This window comes from Nycticebus coucang, chromosome 5, assembly GCF_027406575.1.
Source record: "Nycticebus coucang isolate mNycCou1 chromosome 5, mNycCou1.pri, whole genome shotgun sequence".
NCBI lineage: Eukaryota > Metazoa > Chordata > Mammalia > Primates > Lorisidae > Nycticebus > Nycticebus coucang.
In genome coordinates, this window is record NC_069784.1 from 54,472,023 (window position 1) to 54,495,139 (window position 23,117).

At 38.4% G+C, this 23,117-nt stretch overlaps 2 protein-coding genes across 2 annotated transcripts in view; one reads left to right on the forward strand and one right to left on the reverse strand.

Moving 5' to 3' along the window:
* The window catches only part of HORMAD1 (HORMA domain containing 1), a 30,327-nt gene that overhangs the window by 2,020 nt on the left and 5,190 nt on the right, over nt 1-23,117 (reverse strand). The window contains exons 6-14 of the mRNA XM_053590815.1: nt 15,045-15,065; nt 14,763-14,789; nt 12,921-12,988; nt 12,171-12,322; nt 10,499-10,752; nt 8,436-8,502; nt 8,281-8,357; nt 7,238-7,321; nt 3,272-3,343 (exon numbers count right to left, since the gene is read on the reverse strand). Of these exons, the coding sequence (XP_053446790.1) occupies nt 3,272-3,343; nt 7,238-7,321; nt 8,281-8,357; nt 8,436-8,502; nt 10,499-10,752; nt 12,171-12,322; nt 12,921-12,988; nt 14,763-14,789; nt 15,045-15,065 (822 nt within the window). The remainder of the gene's footprint in view (nt 1-3,271; nt 3,344-7,237; nt 7,322-8,280; nt 8,358-8,435; nt 8,503-10,498; nt 10,753-12,170; nt 12,323-12,920; nt 12,989-14,762; nt 14,790-15,044; nt 15,066-23,117) is intronic.
* Nucleotides 1,789-2,130, forward strand: LOC128585664 (60S acidic ribosomal protein P1-like). The gene is made up of 2 exons (XM_053590804.1): nt 1,789-1,859; nt 1,935-2,130. Exons 1-2 carry the CDS (start codon nt 1,789-1,791, stop codon nt 2,128-2,130), a joined length of 267 nt encoding a protein of 88 aa, XP_053446779.1.

Below are 23,117 nucleotides of genomic sequence, written 5' to 3' on the forward strand. Positions count from 1 at the left end.
GCTTGACACAATATATAATAGACATTCAATGCATACTTTGAATGAATAGGAATTCAGGAATTCTTTTTTTTAATTATTATTATTTTTATTAAATCATAACTTGGTACATTGATGCATTTATGGGGTTCAGGGTACTGCTTCGATATACAATGTGAAATGCTTACATTGAACTAAGTAACACACCCATCACAATTATACTCATTTCTTAATAGTTTTGAAATTGTACCATTGCATCATGCACATTAGGTGAGGTCCCCCCAAATACCTTCCCTCCACCCATAGCTCCCAACCCATCCTCTCTCTCAAGGAATTCTTTTTTTTTTTTTTTGTAGAGACAGAGTCTCGCTTTACTGCCCTGGGGTAGAGTGCCATGATGTCACACGGCTCACAGCAACCTCTAACTCTTGGGCTTACGCGATTCTCTTGCCTCAGCCTCCTGAGCAGCTGGGACTACAGGCGCCCGCCACAACGCCTGGCTATTTTTTTGTTCCAGTTTGGCCGGGGCTGGGTTTGAACACGTCACCCTCGGCATATGGCGCCCTACTCACTGAGCCACAGGCACCACCCTCTTAAGGAATTCTTATCTCTAAGTTATCAAAATTTGATTTTGCTGAAATAAATTAAACTCATTATGAATAACATTAGTATTTTACAGGAAAAAAATCAAGGCTCAATACATTGGGCAAAATGAAAGAACCTAATATATTAATGAAATGTTACTACATTTATTTTCTAAGTTATATAATTGAAAATATTAACCTATTATATTAAATTATCCCTCTAACATTTAATTTTTAAACACAGTTTAAATTTTTAGTTGTTTAATTTTTAACCTACTTACCAAAATGTCTAGTTGGAAAAATACGAATATCTCAGAAATGAAAAATACATGATCTGACTTGGTAAAATAAGATTCAAATATACAACAACTATAGGATTTAGGTCAGGAAAAGTTTCCTTCCCCCTGAAGTACTAGAAGGAAACACTATTTTTTTGGGGAACAAATCAATTTCGTAACTTATTTATTTTTCTTTTTTTTTGAGACAGAGTTTCACTATGTCACCCTCGGTAGAGTGCTGTGGCGTCACAGCTCATAGCAACCTCAAACTCTTGGGTTTAAGCGATTCACTTGCTTCAGCCTCCCAAGTAGCTGTGACTACAGGTGCCTGCCACAACGCCTGGCCATTTTTTGTTGCAGTTGTCATTGTTGTTTAGCTGGCCCGGGTTGGGCTCGAATCCACCAGCCTCAGTGTATGTGGCTGGAGCCGTAACAATTGTACTACGGGCACTGAGCCGATTGGTAACTTATTCTGCTTCTACTTTAGTTTTGGTTTCTAAAAAGCTCAGATCAAACTTGTAGCCCAATTTCAGCTCCATATAAACAAAATGGCCTGAATATTCTTATACTGTCACCTTTTCATTCTACTCATATTTTTCCTGATACTGATTTTTTATTTTTTCCTGCAGTTTTTGTCAGGGGCTGGGTTTGAACCCGCCACCTCCGGTATATGGGGCCGGCACCCTTCTCCTTTGAGCCAGGCACCGCCCTCACTGATTTTTATTTATTTTATAAATTCTTCTAACTACTTTAAATCATTCATGGAATGAGACAGTAAATATTTACATGGAAAAAATTAATAAAACTACATAGTACATCACTCTTTCCTCAGCTGCAGCCAAGGTGCTCGGTTCTTCAGAGGAAGCTAAGGCCGCATTGGGGTGAGGCCCTCACTTCATCCGGTGACTAGAACCGTGCCAGGCAGCGCTATCTCAGTACTCGTTTGTGCCATGGCCTCCGCCTCAGAGCTCGCCTGCATTTACTCAGCCCTCATTTTGCATGACGATGAGGTGACCCTCACGAAGGATAAGATAAATGCCCTCATTAAAGCAGCTGGTGTAAATGTTGAACCTTTTTGGCCTGGCTTGTTTGCAAAGGCCCTGGCCAATGTCAACATTGGGAGCCTCATCTGCAATGTAGGGGCTGGTGGACCTGCTCCAGCAGCTGGTGCTGCACCAGCAGGAGGTCCTGCCCCCTCCACTGCTGCTGCCCCTGCTGAGGAGAAGAAAGTGGAAGCAAAGAAAGAATCTGAGGAATCTGATGATGACATGGGCTTTGGTCTTTTTGACTAAATCTTTTTGGTAAGGTGTTCAATAAAAAGTTGAATTCTGCTGTCATGCTTAAAAAAAAAAAAACTACATAGTACATCTTACTTCAAAATCACATCAATTTTTAGGACAAAATATAATTAAACAACATTTGAATACCAGAGCTCTGAGGTATATCCAGGCATATCATCAAATTTATCATTTAAACTTTAAAGTAATGATATTCTTTTATTTATTTATTTTGTAGAGACAGAGTCTCACTTATCACCCTCAGCCATGTGGTCACATAGCTCACAGCAACCTCCAACTCCTGGGCTTTGGTGACCCCCTACAGCTCTTGGGTTTTTTTTTTTTGTTTGTTGTTTTTTTTTTGAGACAGAGCCTCCAGCGGTCGCCCTGGGTAGAATGCCATGACATCACAGTGCACAGCAACCTCCAACTCCTGGGCTCAAGCAATTCTCCTGCCCCCGCCTTTCAAGTAGCTGGGACTACAGGCACCTGCCACCCTCAGTATATGGGGCCGGCGCCCTACCGACTGAGCCACAGTCGCCGCCCTATTTTATTTTATTTTTTGAGACTCACTATGAGTCTCATGAGTGCCGTGGCGTCACAGCTCACTTATTCTTGGGCTTAAACAATTCTCTTGTCTCAGCCTCCCGAGTAGCTGGGACTGCAGGTGCCTGCCACAAGGCCTAGCTATTTTTTTGTGGCAGTTGTCACTGTTGTTTAGCTGGCCAGGGCTGAGTTTGAACCTGCCAGCCTCAGTGTTATGTGGCTGGCACCATAACCACTATGCTATGGGCACCGAGCCTATTATTTATTTATTCATTCATTTATTTATTTCAAGACAGAGGCTCACTCTGTGACCCTGGGTAGAGTGCCATGGCATCATAGCTTACAGCAACCTCAAACTCTTGGGCTCAAGTGGTCGTCTTGCTCCTAAGTAGCTGGGACCATACGTGCCCACCACAACGACCAGCTAATTTTTCTAATTTTAGTAGAGACAGGGTCTTGCTCTTACTCACACTGGTCTTGAACTCCTGAGCTCACCTTGGCCTCCCAGAGGGCGAGGATTGCAGGCGTGAGCCACCCCACTTGGCCTATAGTAATGATATTCTGATACTTGCCGTTTTATCGAACCTCTACACTGTATTGTAAAACTTACCGTTTTCCCAGATTCATGGTGGCTTCTCTTCCGTTTTTCTTTAGAAGATTTTATTGGTTGATTTCCATTTGCCTGCACAAAGATAGAATAATTACTAACAGATTATTTCTTAAAGAATAGGCAACACTTGGAGGGAGGGGGTGGGGCCTTAGTGTGTGTCACACTTTATGGGGGCAAGACATGATTGCAAGAGGGACTTTACCTAACAATTGCAATCAGTGTAACCTGGCTTATTGTACCCTCAATGAATCCCCAACAATAAAAAAAAAAAAAGAAAAAAAAAAAAGAACAGGCAACACTTGATTTTTCAACCTTATGCAACTATAAGACTTTTTTTAAAAAAAGCTTTATTGAGATAATTCAAAGAGTATACAATTCACCCATTTAAAAGTGTACAATTCAGTGATTTTAAGTATATTCACAGAGTTGTGCAACCATCACCACAATCAATTTTAAAACACTTCCATCACCCCAAGTAGAAACTCTATACTCTCCAGCTATCACTCTCCTATGCCTCCATTATCCTACCACCAACTAAGATTTTCTGTCTCAATAGCTTTTCCAATCCTTTTTCTTCTCTTTTTTTTGGGGGGGGGCGTGGGGGGAGACAGGGTCTCACTGTCACCCGCACTGTAGTGCTGTGGCATCATCATAGCTTACTACAACCTCAAACTCCTGGGCTCAAGTGATCCTCCTGCCTCCAGAGTAGTTGGGACTACAGGATGCACCAACATGCCCAGCTAATTATTCTATTTCTGTAGAGATGGGGTCTTGCTCTTGCTCAGTCTGATTTTGAACTCCTGACCTCACGCAATCCTCTGGCCTTGGCCTCCCAAAGTGCTAGGATTATAGTTGTGAGTTACTGCGCCTGGCCACTTTCTCAATTCTGACTTTCAAATGAAAGTATTATATAATATGTGGATATCTGTGACTGCTTTTAATTAATATAATGTTTTCAAGATTCATACAAGTTGTAATGTGTATTGATACTTCATTCCTTTTATAGCTGAATTATATTCCATGTATAGATATACCATATTTTGTTCATCCATTCATCTAGTGATAATCATTTAGGTTTTTCCCATCTTTTGGCTATTGTTAATAATGCTATATATGCAGTTATTAAAATGAATATTGGAAAACGACAAGTCATTAGCTGTCATTTTACTCTTCTCTCAAAGGACATACTTCTTTTCTAATACTTGAAATGCCTTTTCCAATGATAACTTTCTTAGTGTATACTATTAAATATTTTCATTTCTTGACCTGTCCTAACCATAATTCAGTCATGAATCTCAAAATCAGGAGTGGACTGTCTCAGAGTTTTATATCTAAAATCATGCACAACTTCAGAAGTGAATTTATATCTCCAAGGAATCTTCATGTTACACTGTAAGGAGATCTTGTTTAATAATTTTTTTTTGCAGTTTTTGGCCGGGGCTGGGTTTGAACCCACCACCTCTGGCATATGGGGCCGGTGCCCTACTCCTTTGAGCCACAGGTGCCACCCTTGTTTAATAATTTTTTTAAGCACTTGCCTCTATCCCTATATCCTAGTAAAGAATATTCATCCTAAATAGAAGCTGTCTAGAAAGAATATTTTGCTGCTAGAAGTAATTCTTTTTTTGTTTTTTTGAGATAGAGTCTCACTATGTCACCCTCAGTAGAGTGCCATGACATCACAGCTCACAGCAACTCTTGGGCTTGAGTGATTCTCTTGCCTCAGCCTCCTGAGTAGCTGGGATCACAGGCTCCCGCCACAATGCCTGGGTATTTTTTGGTTGGAGTTGTCATTGTTGTTTAGCAGGCCCTGGCCAGGCTTGAACCCACCAGCCTCGGTTCATGTGGCTGGCGCCCTACTCACTGAGCTATGGGCCTAGAAGTAGTAATTCTTGACAATCCTTTATCTCTTGCTTTATCAGCACACTAGTTTGAATGCTGCCTTCTGCCAGTTCTAACTTCCCATTGAGAATGTGGAGCTGGGGAGAGACACAAAATGGCACTATAATCAGTGGTGTTCTGATAACCAGCACCATGAGAGAAACAAACTCTGAGGCATGTGCTGATTTCCATGCTGTGACGACTACTACTACCATGTCCAATTTTAAGCTAGTAACATGATGTTACTAAATAAGGAGTTGGGGAGAAATCTTCTAGCACACCACTGGTAGAGTGAGCTATTTGTTTCCAACCTTAGGATATAGTATTTTACATATTTTACAGTATGCTTTTTCTTTATTTCTAAACCTTTGAGAGTCACTTTAAGGCCCAAAATGAAATGTGAATTTATATTTGAATTCATATTTAGTATAATTCATACCAAAAACTAAGTGATTTTTGGGGGGTTTAAGAACATAAGATAAGGGCGGCACCTGTGGCTCAGTCGGTAAGGCACCGGCCCCATATATGGAGGGTTGCCGGTTCAAACCCAGCCCCAGCTGAACTGCAACAAAAAAATAGCCAGGCATTGTGGTGGGCACCTGTAGTCCCAGCTACTCGGGAGGCTGAGGCAAAAGAATTGCTTGAGCCCAGGAGTTTGAGGTTGTTGTAAGCTGTGACAACATGACACTCCACCGGGGTCAACAAAGTGAGACTCTATCTTAAAATGTTCTATTTCCTGGGGCAGTGCCTGTGGCTCAAGGAGTAGGGCACCGGCCCTATATACTGGAGGTGACAGGTTCAAATCTGGCCCCAGCCAAAAACAGCAAAAATAAAAACCAACAAAAAAAACAAAACATGAGATACATTTTATACAAGATACATACAAAAGAGTAATTTGTGGGCTTGGCGCCCATAGCTTAGTGAGTAGGGCACCAGCCACATACACCAAGGCTGGCGGGTTCAAGCCAGGCCCAAGCCTGCTAAACAGAAATGACAACTGCAGCAAAAAAAACCAGCCGGGCACTGTGGTGGGTGCCTGTAGTCCCAGCTACTCGGGAGGCTGAGGCAAGAGAATTGCTTAAGCCCAACAGTTGGAGGTTGCTGTGAGCTGTGATGCCATGGCACTCTACTGAGGGTGACATAGTGAGACTCTGTCTCAAAAAAAAAAAAGATTAATTTGTAATGTCTTATTAATAAGATAATCAACTTACAAGATAGAGCATGGGGCTGGGTGTGGTGGTTCATACCAAGGCGGTGATCTCCTGAGCTCATGAGTCGGAGACTAGCCTGAGCAAAAGGGAAACCCCATCTCTACTAAAAATATAAAAAATAGCCAGTTGTGGCAGGCACCTGTAGTCCCAGCTACTTGGGAGGCTGAGGCAACAGGATTGCTTGAGCCCAAGAGTCTGAGGTTGGTGTGAGCATGTTACCTTGGTATTCAACCAGGGCAAGAGAGTGTGACTCTGTCTCAAAAAAACAAAACAAACAAACAAAATTCCCACTAAACACACACACACACACACACACACACACACACACAATATCTTAGGAGCATGGGAATTTTTTGGCATTCTGGGAAATTTCCTTGGGAGTCTGGATAATAGTAACCCTTCTCAAAGCCTTTCAGGATTCTCTTCTTTAATGTACTGTCAGGAAAATTATGTAGCCTAGTCAGACTTCTATAACGACCCTGTATCATTGCATATTTCCATTTACTAAACTTTTAGCTGTGACCAAGAACTATATGTTACTCAGGTTACATCTCCAGCGCCTAGTAAAGTATCTGACATATAATAGGTACCTAGTAAATATTGGTCTAATAAATAAGATATTAAAATAAACTCACATAGTATACACTAAGGGGAAAATATCATGGCTAGAATAAAAACAAACCTAAAAAGACATTTACCATTTTATACTTTTTTTTTTTTTCTTTTTTGTAGAGACAGAGTCTCACTTTATGGCCCTTGGTAGAGTGCCGTGGCCTCACACAGCTCACAGCAACCTCCAACTCCTGGGCTTAAGGCGATTCTCTTGCCTCAGCCTCCCGAGTAGCTGGGACTACAGGCACCCGAAGACATTTACCATTTTATTCTGAAAGATTTTTCCACTTCTTGTTTTGCTTTCAGACATATCAAGTTCAGATGTTTTACTGACTAACTGCTCAACCTAGAAAAGTAATTACACAAATTCATATAATAATATAATGAAACACATTCATAACACAGGAAATAGGGTCCAAGAATTTCCACATAAAATGTAGCATCTTGTTAAGTTAATGAAAACCAAAAATTCTGATTGGTTCGTACTGTCACAAAAAAAGCACATAAGATAGTGAAACTGACACTGTAACAGCTGACCCAATCACTGAACTGAGTCCCAAATGATCAGCAGGTGCTACCCTTATGGAAGATCAGAAATTCAGCCCACTCCCATTTGAGAAAGAGGGTGGGCAGAGAAAGGCAGACAATCAATCATCAATCCTATTATTTCCAAGTTCTTATTATCTAAATTATCTTATTATCTAAATTATCTATCTTATTATCTAAATTACTCTGCATGGAAAACAAAATTAAACTTGTTATACTCCAAGGCAACCAAATGTATTATATACTCCATTTGTAAATACAAAGCAAGGTAGAATAAATAATTGTGTAAGAGTCTATCTAGGTCTAAAATCTTGAGATTCTATAAACAGTAATTACTAAACAAATCCACCAGTAAAATACTCAAGGCTTGTCAACATATAATTGTCAGATTTTGTTAATAAGCATTTAAAATATTTTATTCTAATTTTATTCTAAAAGACCTAGAATAAAAAAATCTGAGAAATAATTAAGTAATTGTCTTTTAAAAAAACAAGCAATTGTCTTTTAAAAAAACAACTTGTTCTGGGAGGCCGAGCCAGGTACATTGCCTGAGCTCATGGGTTCAAGACTAGTCTGAGGAAAAGCAAGACCCTATCTCTACTAAAATAGAAAAACTGAGGCAAGAGTATTGCTTGAGCCCAAGAACTGGAGGTTGCTGTGAGCTATGAAGCCATGGCACTCTACCCAGGTTAACAGCTTGAGACTCTGTCTCAAAAAAAAAAAAAAAAAACTTGTGAGATGGAAATACCAAGTTCATACCTGAGAATGAGAAATGGAAAGATCTGGACTTTCCTTAGGCCTTATAATTTCATCTTCCTCACAAAATGAACTTGGTTCTGTTAAAAAAAAGAAAGTTAAAATGGCATATAATTGAATTGGAAATGAGTTAATCTACATTTTCATTAACGTTTTACCTCCAAATTCAGAAGATCCAGGGTTTTTCTTCCGATCTTCCATTTTAGTTTCAATGTCAAAATCATCCTTAGATGTGAAAGAAAATAAATGACACATTTCAAAAAGAAATTTAAAACTGGGTAGAAGAATTTATGAACAAATTTTTTTTTTTTTAGAGACAGGGTCTTACTCTGTCACCCAGGCTGGAGTGCCGTGGACCAATCATAGGTTATCAACCTTGAACTCCCAAACTGAAGTAAAACTTTCCCCTCCACCTCCCTAGTAGCTAGGATGATAGGATACTAGGGAGGCTGGCTAATTTTTAAATTTTTTGTACACACGGAGTCTTGCTATGTTGCCCAAGTTGGTCTTAAACTTCTGGCCTCAAGCTATCCTACCACCTTGGTCTGGCAAAGTGCTGGGATTACAGGTATGAGCCACCATGCCCAGTGAACAAATTTGTTTTATGTGAAGGCTAAATATAATATAAAACTGCAACTACCTTATGCTTGCTAGATATAAAAGTGGTCCTAGAATTACCATTACACAGCAATTTATTTATCCAAATAAAGTATAAAATACTATTTTTCTTTATTTTGCAGCCTTGCTTTAAGGACAAATGATAAAAATATACAACTTTTCTACAATGTATGATGATTCTAAGATTTTACTACTATTTGCATATATTGAATTAGACATGTTCACACTACAAACTACGACTTCTATAGCTCTGGAATTTCTGTACAAATGTTAGCATATGCTCTAAATATACGCCAACCATCTTCAGGGAGTTAATAAAGGATAAACTCAGTCATGGTATGGCAGAAATTACAACAGGTTTAAAGTCTACATTATAATTACTGTGCCTGTTGAGATACATGTGAAAAAGATTAAAATATTTTGAAGAATGCTGCAAAAATTCCAGCCATATTTATTTATAAAGCAAGATTAGGATTTAGGTTTTAGGAAAAGTTTTCTTCTTTGAATTGCTTAAAAATTGATTGAATATCCTATTTGTAAAGCTATAGCTAAAGAGCCCAATTCAGAATAGTGAGCTTCTGTCCATAACTATGGTCTTAATTTAGCATAATATAAATCGAGACGAAAGAAAACAAGAAGTAAGATTAAAGGACGTAATGTTAACACTTAAAAGATTAAAGCAATAACGACTTCCACATTTGCTGGGAGTAAAGCAAGAGAAAAAGCTCCTTTATATTTCTATTCATCCATTCACTGAATTAATGCTGAGAATCCTAAGGCATAGGAGGACTAAAAAGATAAATAAGACACTTTTCCTGTATTCCAGGAGCATCCAGGCTGATTCAGGACAGCAACTTTCCAGGCCCTGAAGAAATTCAAGCATAGGCTACCTGAACACTTTGTAAAATGCCATAGAAAGGATTCCATCGTTAGTTAGAGGGTTGGACTAGTTCAATGGTTTTCAAATTATGCCCTAGAGCCCTATGGGGCTCCTCAGAGTCCACTTTGAAGGGTAGCAGATGAGATAATGAGAAGGGTAGCAGGACCATTATACATGCTTCAATTAGAATAGTTGTGCTTTTAAATTCTGAATATAACATTGTTTGAATCAAGGTAAAAAGTTGCTTTTTTTGTTTGTTTGTTTTGAGACAGAGTCTCATTATGTCGCCCTTGGTAGAATGTCATGGCATCACAGCTTACAGCAATCTCTAACTCCTGGGTGTAAGCAATTCTCTTGCCTCAGTCTCCCAAGTAGCTGGGACTACAGGCGCCTGCCACAATGCCCAGCTATTTTTTTTTTTTTTTTAGTTGTAGTTGTCATTGTTGTTTGGCAGGCCTGGGCTGGATTCAAACCAGCCAGCTCCGGTGTATGTGGCTGGCACCTTAGCCACTGAGCTACAGGCGCCGAGCCATCCAAGGTAAAAAGTTTTAAAACCACAGGCCTAGCCCTTGCTGTTCTTTAGGATCCTTTCCAACCTGAGTATTTATGATTATAATACAGTATTTACAATAATGTTAATGGGAGCTATGAGTCTCCAGAACTGAGCCAAATATTTGTTACTATTATACTTTATGTAACTTTTAAGATGTAACTCACACTTACATAATGCTTTTGTTCATCTGGCATATCATCTTTGTCCATCAGGATTTTTTGAAGTGGTGTTTTTAAGTGTTTTGGTGATAGTATAGCTGAGTCAATATTTTCCATTCGTTCCTTTTCAGTGGTCACTTTTACTTTGAAGGTATGAAAAGGTGTTGGGACTTCTCCCACATTTAAGTACATAGGCTCCCCTTCAAATATTACTCCTTCACAGTCACCATCCTTAAAACCAGGAGGCTGATAATCTGGGGGTGTGACTGCAAAAAAGTAAGTATAAACTGTGCTATTCATGAAATTGAGAAAAATATTATTATAAAACACACATAGATTAAAGATATTTCACATAGTTTAGGAGGGCATAAATTAAAAACAAAAAATCACCCTCTTACTATTTCCAAGTCCCTGTTTTATTCTCTAATTTTTTTTTTTTTTTGAGACAGAATGTCACTATGTTGCCCTCGGTAGAGTACCTTGAAATCACAGCTCACAGCAACCTCCCAACTCCTGGTCTTAAGTGATTCTCTTGCCTCAGCCTCCCAAGTAGCTGGGACTACAGGTGCCTGCCACAACGCCCGGCTATTTTTGGTTGTAGTTGTCATTGTTGTTTGGCAGGCCCAGGCTGGGTTCGAACCTGGCAGCCCCAAAGTATGTGGCTGGCGCCCTAGCTGCTAAGCTACAGGCATCGAGCCTCTAAAGTTAATTTTTGTTTTCTTTGCTTTATTGGCTATGTGAATTTGAGTAAATTATTCATCATCCCTGATCTGGTTTTCTCACTTGCCAAATGGTGAAAAAACAACACCTAACTTCAGAGGGTCACTGTGGGTATTAAATGAATCAAACTTAAATCCTATGACCACTGAAAACAGAACTGACATAAAGTGTTCAAAAAATTTTAGTTGTCATTGTGTTGCTTTATAGTCTTTTAGAAGACATTATACAAGTAATAAAAAATAAAATATTCAGTATTTATATAGGTCTTAGGAAAATATACATACATTTCCTTAAAAAACACAAATGATATCATACTGTTCCAGACCTAGCTGTTTTTAATTTAATAGTATCTCCTGGATAATTTTTAGTACCTTCTTTTTAATAGCTTGCATGGTATTCTATTATATAGATGCACCATAATTTATTTACTCAATCTCCAATGAAGGACACTCAAGTTGTTACCCATTTGTTCCTATTTTAGCCAATGTAATAATCAATAATATAATCCTTTATAATCCTTATAAGCCTGCATATTTGTGAAATATTTCCTGAAGATATTTTTCTAGCTATGAAATTTCTGGACTAAAGAGAATGTGAATTTAAAATTTTGATCCTGCCAAACTGTCCTCTAAAAATATTGTACAGAGTGTCTGCTACCCCAAACCTTTGCCAATAATGGATTTACAAGTTTTACCAATCTGTTAAGCGAAAACTGGTACCTCGGGCGGCGCCTGTGGCTCAATGAGTAGGGCGCCGGTCCCATATGCCGGAGGTGGTGGGTTCAAACCCAGCCCTGGCCAAAAAAAAAAAACACCCCCCCCAAAAAAAAGAAAACTGGTACCTCACTATTTTCACTCCTTTATGAGTGAGGTTACATTCCACATGGATATACTAATTGGGATAATTATTTCAACAATAATAAAACGTATAGGTACAACTGAAACAGGATGTACTGAAATAGTACCTTCATCGTAGTAAAAAAGTTTCATGGTCAAACAAACATCATTAGGTAAAGGTCCCAGATTTTGCATTAGAATATAAATCTTGCGAATGAGGAGAATACTTGCTTTCTTGGTGTCACCAGATGACAAGCTAGATTCGTTGCTCTGGTTTTTGCTAGAAGAGAATCACACATTAATTTCTTTTATAAAAACACTGGTAGCTCCTGATACAATAACTTGACTTTTTTTTTTCTTTCTTTCTTTCATTTTTTTTTGGAGATAGAATCTCATTCTGTAGCCTAGGCTAGAGTGCCATGGCCTCCGTCTAGCTCACAGCAACTTCAAACTTTTGTGCTTAAGCAATCCTCCCTCGGCCTCCCAGAAAGCTAGGATTATAGACTTGAGCCCATACGTGGCCCATTAACTCCACATTTTAATGACCTGATATTCTTATTCCTATTATAGCATTATTTAAAAAATTTTAATATCACTATATTACTATTATTATAAACCAATAACTTGATTTTACATAAATTAATATGCATTTTATATAAGGTATTTATAGGAAACAAGTAGTGGGTTTTAATTATATTCCTTATCACTCAAGTTCTCTTTCCACAATTAAAAGAGTATATAATTAGTATATAATTAGCTTCTGGCTTGCAGCTACTCTAAGCCACCACTCCATTTTGCACAGCCACATCTTGCTAGCTGCTTAGCACCAGTATGAATGAGTGGTAATCTGTAATACAAACAAAACTACAGAATAATACCTTGTGAAGTCCATGACTGGTCCATTATTGGTGTATTTGAATTTGAATTGATAACATTCTGAAATTGTCTTAAAGAGAAAACACTGCAATTAATATATCTGAAGTACAGAACTAGCTGCCAAATAGCTACATACTGTTTTTGTATGACTCTTATTATTTAGTCAATATTTTTTTTCTGCCACGTTAAACACTGTTGATCCACTGAAGATTTTAAGTCCTTACAGTCAGTTCCCATAGGCCAGGATTTGGGGCTTCGGTCTCGGAGAGATACTTATTATTCTTCCATTTATTGCAATGTATGTTGTACATGAGGGCTGTCCGGAAAGTATCCAGTCATATAACATGAAAAATAGAGACATATTTTTCTGAGGGCTGGCTGGATACTTTCCAGACAGCCCTCACATACCAGATGGAAGAACTCAGCAGGCAAGTAAGAGGAGCACCATACCTCAGCGGAGTGACTAACAACAAGGCTTAAGTCTTTGCTATACTTTAATCACAGGCAAGCTATTTTAGTCTTTAAAGTCTTGTTTCCCCAGCTAAAAGAATGGGGTGAAGACAGTACCTGTCTCAGTGGTGGTTGTGAATAAATATTTACAAATAGGATAATTTATACAGAACACTTTATAACCTGACACACAGTAAACATGCAATATTATTAGTGCATCAGTAAGGTTGCTGATTTACTGATAGAAAAATATGCAATTATAAAACATGAAAATAAGTATTTTCTAATCAGTCAGTTCATTTTCTGAACAATTAATTCAGTCTTTGCTCAAATGATCTCCTTTGTCACCATGTACGCATATTCAACGTTAAACGCAGCCATGAGTATCAAAGAAAAGACATATTCTCAGCCCCCTTGAAGCTCAAATACTTTTATTACTTTCTTTACATTTCAGTGCTTACACAAGAAAGGGGATCAGTGTTCTCTCCCTTTTTAAGATCTATTTAAGTCTGCTACTCCATGACTAAGTAAAACACTATATTTGTTTTACTGTAATGTAAAATATAATGTAAGACATTATGTCATAACATTATATTGTACTGTAGTGGTTAAACACCTGGGTTGTGAACTAGCCTTCCTAGGCCCAAAACCTGGTATTGCCACTTTTGTCACTGTGACCATATACAAGAAACCTTGTACCTAGATTTCCTAACCTGTGAAATGGAAATGATAATAGCAGTTACCTCCTGAAGGCTGTGATGAGTAAATGAGATAATGCACATAAAGCCCAAAGAACAGAGCCTAATAAAAAGTAAGTACTCAATAGATCTTTCCCCTTTGTTTCTTGTCTTCTGATTTTCCCTTTCATTTCTTGTCCTCCCTTCTCTCCTTTAATTGTCAGATGAACAAGTGGGTATGACTGGTTGGGATAAATATTTGAAGTTTAAAGATGAGTTTCTTAATTTGCTCAAACTCAAGCCCTATTCTAGATAAAGAATATCATAAAGAACCAGAAGTTGGGCGGTGCCTGTGGCTCAAAGGAGTAGGGCGCCGGCCCCATATGCCAGAGGTGGCAAATTCAAACCCAGCCTTGGCCAAAAACTGCAAAAAAAAGAACCAGAAGTCAGGAGATTTATTTCTATTGGTTTATAAGCTTTGTGGCCTAGGATCAGTCACACAATCTCTCTTGCAGTAAATGTATTAATTTGTTTAAAGATAACAATACAAGGCCTGTTGTACCTCAGAAGAGTTTTATGAGGTACAAATGTGAAAATATATATGAACATGCATTGATTAAAGCATGATTAAAAGCATAAGACGTGTAGTATTACAGTTTAATGTTATTTTTAGATATTAAAGTCATTATGTTTCTTTACTAACTTAAGCACACTTACCTGAGGCTCTTCTGGATTGGTGTATACCTATTTAAAAATAATTTACAATTGTATTATCTAATGATAGGTATTCAAAAACAACTCAATTGGATGTTAGGTTAAACTATTAAGCAGACTCAGCAAAACAAAACAACCCACCCTCAATATTACTTTATTCCATTGAATAGATCAGTTGTTTGAATAATTTAACATAATCAACATCATAGTTTTGGTGTCATTTAATTAAGCAAGGTGGAATTTGACAGTCTTTTAAAAAAGAACATGCAATTTAAAAATACTTACAGCTAGAACAATCATCCTTAGCTGAAATACAACAAAGAACAAAAATTTTACTCATGTTTTATAAAATAGTTTTTCATGATGGAGCATAAGAATCTCTGTCCTATTTCAACATATGTTCCCTTTTTTAAGATTTATAGATATATTTTAATTATAAACAAGGCAGGCTTATAATTACAGTGTACATGGGGAAGTGGAAATTGTGAACATTTTAATTTGATAGTTTTTTGTTTTTTTTTTTGAGACAGAGTCTCATTTTGTCACCCTTGGTAGAGTGCTATGACATCACAGCTCACAGCAACCTCAAAACTCTTGGGCTCTGGGCAGCACCTGCGGCTCAGTGAGTAGGCCGCTGGCCCCATATACCGAGGGTGGCGGGTTCAAACCCAGCCCCTGCCAAACCGCAACAAAAAAATAGCCGGGCGTTGTGGCGGGCACCTGTAGTCCCAGCTGCTCGGGAGGCTGAGGCAAGAGAATCACATAAGCCCAAGAGCTGGAGGTTGCTGTGAGCCGTGTGACGCCACGGCACTCTACCGAGGGCAGTAAAGTGAGACTCTGTCTCTACAAAAAAAAACAACAAAAAAAAACCTCTTGGGCTCAAGTATTTCTCTTGCCTCAGCCACCGGGGTAGCTGGGACTACACAGGTGCCACAACCACACCTGGCTATTTTTAGAGACAGGGTCTCGCTCTTGCTCAGGCTGGTCTTAAACTCCTGAGCTCAAGTCATCCACTGCCTCAGCCTCCCAGAGTGCTAGGATTATAGGCATGAGCCATCGCACCCAGCCAATATAGGTATATTGTGAAATAACACAATATATGTGTTGTATGAAGAACAAAGAGAATTGATTTTGAAAAGAGAACAAGTAGAGAGCTCAGGACCCTCCACTTTTAATAAAGAGAAGAGGCACTGGAGACCATAGCAAAAGGAAATCACAGGAAATAATTCACTCAAGTGAAAAATCTAAGAGTCATCCTGAATTCTGATTTTTTTCCTTATTTTGCCACAACCATCAACAAATTCAATCAATTCTATTGCCTAATATATCCTGGATCTTTCTTTGCTATCATGGTCTAGGCCATCATCATTTCTCACCAGTACTACAGTAGTGGCCTAAGTGCTATTCCCCTTACTCCTAATCTTGTTTTCCTTCTATAGAATTCTCTAGATAGCAGGCAGAGGGATTAAAACAAAATTTGAATGTAAATTGAATGATGTTACATTTCTCCTTAAAACCTTCAAATGACGAGGCGGAGCAAGATGGCAGCCGAGTAACAGCTTCCTTGCATCTGGGCACCGTGAGTCTGGGGAGATAGGACTCCAGGCATCTCTGGCTGGTGGGATCTGCCTATCATCACCCCTGAGAGGATACAGGGAGTCAGCGAGAGACTTCTGGACCCCAAGAGGAGGACTAAAACAGTGGAAAACCGGCAAGTGGTCGCGTGTGTTCAATCCGTCTAAACCCGCCCACAACTTCCACAGGCACGAGAACTTAAAGAGCAAGAGGAAGTGAAAGGAAAATTAGGGCAAGGAAACAGATAAAAGAAATCACTCATGAGGAAGAATCAGCAGAAAACTCCAGGCAACATGAAGAACCAGTCCAGAACAACCCCGCCAAGGGACCATGAGATAGCTACTGCAGAGGATTCCACCTATACAGAAATGTTAGGAATGACAGAAAGGGAATTTAGAATACACATGTTGAAAACAATGAAAGAAATGATGGAAACAATGAAGGAAACTGCTAATAAAGTGGAAATTAACCAAAAGGAAATTCAAAAACAGAATCAAATAAGAGATGAACGATATGAAGAATATAAAAAGGATATAGCAGAGCTGAAGGAAATGAAACAGTCAATCAGGGAACTTAAAGACGCAATGGAAAGTATCAGCAACAGGTTAGACCATGCAGAAGAAAGAATTTCAGAGGTAGAAGACAAAGTTTTTGAGATAACTCAGATAGTAAAAGAGGCAGAAAAGAAGAGAGAGAAAGCAGAACGTTCACTGTCAGAATTATGGGACTTTATGAAGCGTTCCAACATATGAGTTATAGGAATTCCAGAAGGGGAAGAAGAATGCCCCAGAGGAATGGAAGCCATACTAGAGAATATTATAAAAGAAAATTTCCCAAATATCACCAAAGATTCTGACACACTGCTTTTAGAGGGCTATCGGACCCCAGGTCGCCTCAACTCTAACCGAGCTTCTCCAAGACACATTGTGATGAACCTGTCCAAAGTCAAGACAAAAGAAAAGATTCTGCAAGCTGCCAGGAGTAAGCGCCAGTTGACCTACAGGGGCAAATCCATCAGAGTGACCGCAGACTTCTCTAATGAAACTTTCCAAGCAAGAAGACAATGGTCATCTACCTTTAATCTACTTAAACAGAACAATTTCCAGCTCAGAATTCTGTACCCTGCTAAGCTAAGCTTCAAAATTGACGGAGAAATCAAATCATTTACGGATATACAAACATTGAGGAAATTCGCCACAACAAGACCAGCTCTACAGGAAATACTTCAACCTGTTCTGCACACTGACCACCACAATGGATCAGCAGCAAAGTAAGAACTCAGAAATTAAAGGACAGAACCTAACCTCCACACTGTTGCAAAAGATAAAACTAAGCAATGGACTCTCACAAAATAAGACGAATAGAATACTACCACACTTATCAATTATCTCAATAAATGTTAATGGCTTGAATTCCCCACTGAAGAGACATAGATTGGTTGACTGGATTAAAAAACACAAGCCATCCATTTGCTGTCTGTAAGAAACACACCTGGCTTCAAAAGACAAATTAAAGCTCCGAGTCAAGGGTTGGAAGACAATTTTTCAGGCAAATGGAATTCAGAAGAAAAGAGGAGTTGCAATCTTATTTTCAGATACATGTGGATTTAAAGCAACTAAAGTCAAAAAAGACAAAGATGGTCACTTTATATTGGTCAAGGGAAAAATACAACAAGAAGACATTTCAATTCTAAATATCTATGCACCCAATTTAAATGCTCCCAGATTCTTGAAACAGACCTTACTCAGTCTGAGCAATATGATATCTGATAATACCATCATAACAGGGGACCTTAACACTCCTCTTACAGAGCTGGACAGATCCTCTAAACAGAAATTAAACAAGGATATAAGAGATTTAAATGAGACCCTAGAACAACTGTGCTTGATAGATGCATATAGAACACTCCATCCCAAAGATAAAGAATATACATTCTTCTCATCACCCCATGGAACATTCTCCAAAATTGATCATATCCTGGGACACAAAACAAATATCAACAGAATCAAAAGAATTGAAATTTTACCTTGTATCTTCTCAGACCATAAGGCACTAAAGGTGGAACTCAACTCTAACAAAAATGCTCGACCCCACCCAAAGGCATGGAAATTAAACAATCTTCTGTTGAATAACAGATGGGTGCAGGAAGAAATAAAACAGGAAATCATTAACTTCCTTGAGCATAACAACAATGAAGACACAAGCTACCAAAACCTGTGGGATACTGCAAAAGCAGTTTTGAGAGGAAAATTCATCGCTTTAGATGCCTACATTCGAAAAACAGAAAGAGAACACATCAACAATCTCACAAGAGATCTTATGGAATTGGAAAAAGAAGAACAATCTAAGCCTAAACTCAGTAGAAGAAAAGAAATCTCCAAAATCAAATCAGAGATCAATGAAATTGAAAACAAAAGAATCATTCAGAAAATTAATGAAACAAGGAGTTGGTTTTTTGAAAAAATAAATAAAATAGATAAACCATTGGCCAGACTAACGAGGAATAGAAAAGTAAAATCTCTAGTAACCTCAATCAGAAATGATAAAGGGGAAATAACAACTGATCCCACAGAGATACAAGAGATCATCTCTGAATACTACCAGAAACTCTATGCCCAGAAATTTGACAATGTGAAAGAAATGGATCAATATTTGGAATCACACCCTCTCCCTAGCCTCAGCCAGGAAGAAATAGAGCGCCTGAACAGACCAATTTCAAGCACTGAGATCAAAGAAACAATAAAAAATCTTCCAACCAAAAAATGCCCTGGTCCAGATGGCTTCATTCCAGAATTCTATCAAACCTTCAAGAAAGAGCTTATTCCTGTACTGCAGAAATTATTCCCAAAAATTGAGGAAGAAGGAATCTTCCCCAACACATTCTATGAAGCAAACATCACCCTGATACCAAAACCAGGAAAAGACCCAAACAAAAAGGAGAATTTCAGACCAATCTCACTCATGAATATAGATGCAAAAATTCTGAACAAAATCCTAGCCAACAGATTACAGCTTATCATCAAAAAAGTCATTCATCATGATCAAGTAGGCTTCATCCCAGGGATGCAAGGCTGGTTTAACATACGCAAGTCTATAAACGTTATCCACCATATTAACAGAGGCAAAAATAAAGATCACATGATCCTCTCAATAGATGCAGAAAAAGCATTTGATAAAATTCAGCATCTTTTTCTAATTAGAACACTGAAGAGTATAGGCATAGGTGGCACATTTCTAAAACTGATTGAAGCTATCTATGATAAACCCACAGCCAATATTTTACTGAATGGAGTAAAACTGAAAGCTTTTCCTCTTAAAACTGGAACCAGACAAGGTTGTCCTCTGTCACCTTTACTATTCAACGTAGTGCTGGAAGTTCTAGCCAATACAATTAGGCAAGACGAGGAAATAAAGGGAATCCAAATGGGAGCAGAGGAGGTCAAACTCTCCCTCTTTGCTGATGACATGATCTTATACTTAGAGATCCCCAAAGACTCAACCACAAGACTCCTAGAAGTCATCAAAAAATACAGTAATGTTTCAGGATATAAAATCAATGTCCACAAGTCAGTAGCCTTTGTGTACACCAATAACAGTCAAGATGAGAAGCTAATTAAGGACACAACTCCCTTCACCATAGTTTCAAAGAAAATGAAATACCTAGGAGTATACCTAACGAAGGAGGTGAAGGACCTCTATAAAGAAAACTATGAAATCCTCAGAAAGGAAATAGCAGAGGATATTAACAAATGGAAGAACATACCATGCTCATGGATGGGAAGAATCAACATTGTTAAAATGTCTATACTTCCCAAAGCAATCTACCTATTCAATGCCATTCCTATCAAAATACCAACATCGTACTTTCAAGATTTGGAAAAAATGATTCTGCGTTTTGTATGGAACCGGAAAAAACCCCGTATAGCTAAGGCAGTTCTCTGTAACAAAAATAAAGCTGGGGGCATCAGCATACCAGATTTTAGTCTCTACTACAAAGCCATAGTGCTCAAGACAGCATGGTACTGGCACAAAAACAGAGACATAGACACTTGGAATCGAATTGAAAACCAAGAAATGAAACTAATATTTTACAGCCACCTAATCTTTGATAAACCAAACAAGAACATACATTGGGGGAAAGACTCCCTATTCAATAAATGGTGTTGGGAGAACTGGATGTCTACATGTAAAAGACTGAAACTGGACCCACACCTTTCCCCACTCACAAAAATTGATTCAAGATGGATAAAGGACTTAAATTTAAGGCATGAAACAATAAAAATCCTCCAAGAAAGTATAGGAAAAACACTGGAAGATACTGGCCTGGGGAAAGACTTCATGAAGAAGACTGCCATGGCAACTGCAACAACAACAAAAATAAACAAATGGGACTTCATTAAACTGAAAAGCTTCTGTACAGCTAAGGAGACAATAACCAAAGCAAAGAGACAACCTACACAATGGGAAAGGATATTTGCATATTTTCAAGCAGACAAAAGCTTGATAACTAGGATCTATAGAGAACTCAAATTAATCCACATGAAAAAAGCCAACAATCCCATATATCAATGGGCAAGAGACATGAATAGAACTTTCTCTAAAGACGACAGACGAATGGCTAACAAACACATGAAAAAATGTTCCTCATCTCTATATATTAGAGAAATGCAAATCAAAACAACCCTGAGATATCAGTGAGAATGGCCCACATCACAAAATCTCAAAACTGCAGATGCTGGCGTGGATGTGGAGAGAAGGGAACACTTTTACACTGCTGGTGGACTGCAAACTAGTACAACCTTTCTGGAAGGAAGTATGGAGAAACTTCAAAGCACTCAAGCTAGACCTCCCATTTGATCCTGCAATCCCATTACTGGGCATCTACCCAGAAGGAAAGAAATCCTTTTATCATAAGGACACTTGTACTAGACTGTTTATAGCAGCTCAATTTACAATCGCCAAAATGTGGAAACAGCCTAAATGCCCACCAACCCAGGAATGGATTAACAAGCTGTGGTATATGTATACCATGGAATACTATTCAGCCATTAAAAAAAATGGAGACTTTACATCCTTCGTATTAACCTGGATGGACGTGGAAGACATTATTCTTAGTAAAGCATCACAAGAATGGAGAAGCATGAATCCTATGTACTCAATTTTGATATGAGGACAATTAATGACAATTATGGTTATGGGGGGGGAAACAGAAAGAGGGAAGGAGGGAGGTGGGTGGGGCCTTGGTGTGTGTCACACTTTATGGGGGCAAGACATGATTGCAAGAGGGACTTTACCTAACAATTGCAATCAGTGTAACCTGGCTTATTGTACACTCAATGAATCCCCAACAATAAAAAAAAAAACAAAAAAACCCCTTCAAATGAGTTTTCTTTTCACTTAAAATAAAATCCGAACTCCTTCCTTATACAGCACTGAATGCTGCTGTCTCCCCCAACGTACAAGTGCACTCCAGTCTTACAGGCTTTCTTTTTATTCTTGGAACTCTCCAAACTCCCCTTAAACTCTTGGCATTTGTTGCTGTGCCAGAAATAGTCTCTCCTTCAATCAATTCCCGGTTAGTTTCTTTTCATTCAGGTTTCAGCTTAAACATCACCTCCTCAGAGAAACCCCTCTGACAATCCCTACCTCTATATTTACTACATACTTTCATTAAAAATTTTAATGGGGCGGTGCCTGTGGCTCAGTAAGTAGGGTGCCAGCCCCATATAACAGAGGTGGTGGGTTCAATCCCGGCCCTGGACAAAAACTACAAAAACTACAAAAAAAAAAAAAAATTAATAGCACTTAAAACTAGTAGAAACTGACTTGTTTTATTCACTACTTGCTTTCCTACTATATAGAAGGAACTCTTTTTTTGTATTCTCCTACCTAGAATATGTCTTTAACACACAACTCAATATTTGCTATGCCTTAATGAGGAATGTTAAGAACCATGGATAAAAATCATCTTCACAATTTTTCCTAGAGCTGTACTTCCTTATACATGTTGATATGCATTTATGCTACAAAAAGGCTCATAAATCTTAATTTCACAAGTTCAGAATTCATTAGAATTTAACCTACATTATATGGAAATTTCTTTCTTGAATCCTAAGAAATAATTTATTAAATTATTAGAATAAACAAGATTGTAGAAGGCATGTGAAACTAATAAATGAAGTTTTGGGTTTTTTTTTTTTGTGTGTGTGTTTTTGGCCAGGTCTGGGTTTGAACCCACCACTTCCAGCATATGGGGCCAGCACCCTACTCCTTTGAGCCACAGGCACTGCCCTTTTTGTTTTTTCTTTTTGAGACAGAGTCTTACTATGTCACCTTTGGTAGAGCGCTGCAGCATCCAAGCTCACAGCAACCTCCAACTCTTGGGCTTAAGTGAGTCTCTTGCCTCAGCCTCCCAAGAAGCTGGGACTATAGGTGCCTGCCACAATGCCCAGCTATTTTTTGGTTGTAGTTGTCATTGTTGTTTGGCAGGCATGGGCTGGGTTCGAACCCACCAGCTCTGGTGTATGTGGCTGGCACCCTGACCACTGTGCATGGGCGCTGAGCCTAAATGAAGTATTTTAAGAAACTTTTTAATTCATTATTTTTTTGTAAGCGTTATTAATAAAAATGAGTAATTTAACCAAAACTGGCTTAGCAAAATTTGTTTAGTATTAATCCCATTAGCTTTAATTAAAGATTAGTCTTTAAAATAAATAAATGGTCAGACTTTGCAGTAACTTAGACTGGCCTATTCTCAAGTTAGTTTAATGTTTTTTTTTTTTT

Coding starts and splice junctions, on each gene's coding strand:
- LOC128585664 (XM_053590804.1), top strand. CDS start 1,789: ATGGCCTCCGCCTCAGAGCTCGCCTGCATTTACTCAGCCCTCATTTTG. Junction 1,860..1,934: donor GACGATGAGGTGACCCTCAC/GAAGGATAAGAT, acceptor CTTGTTTGCAAA/GGCCCTGGCCAATGTCAACA.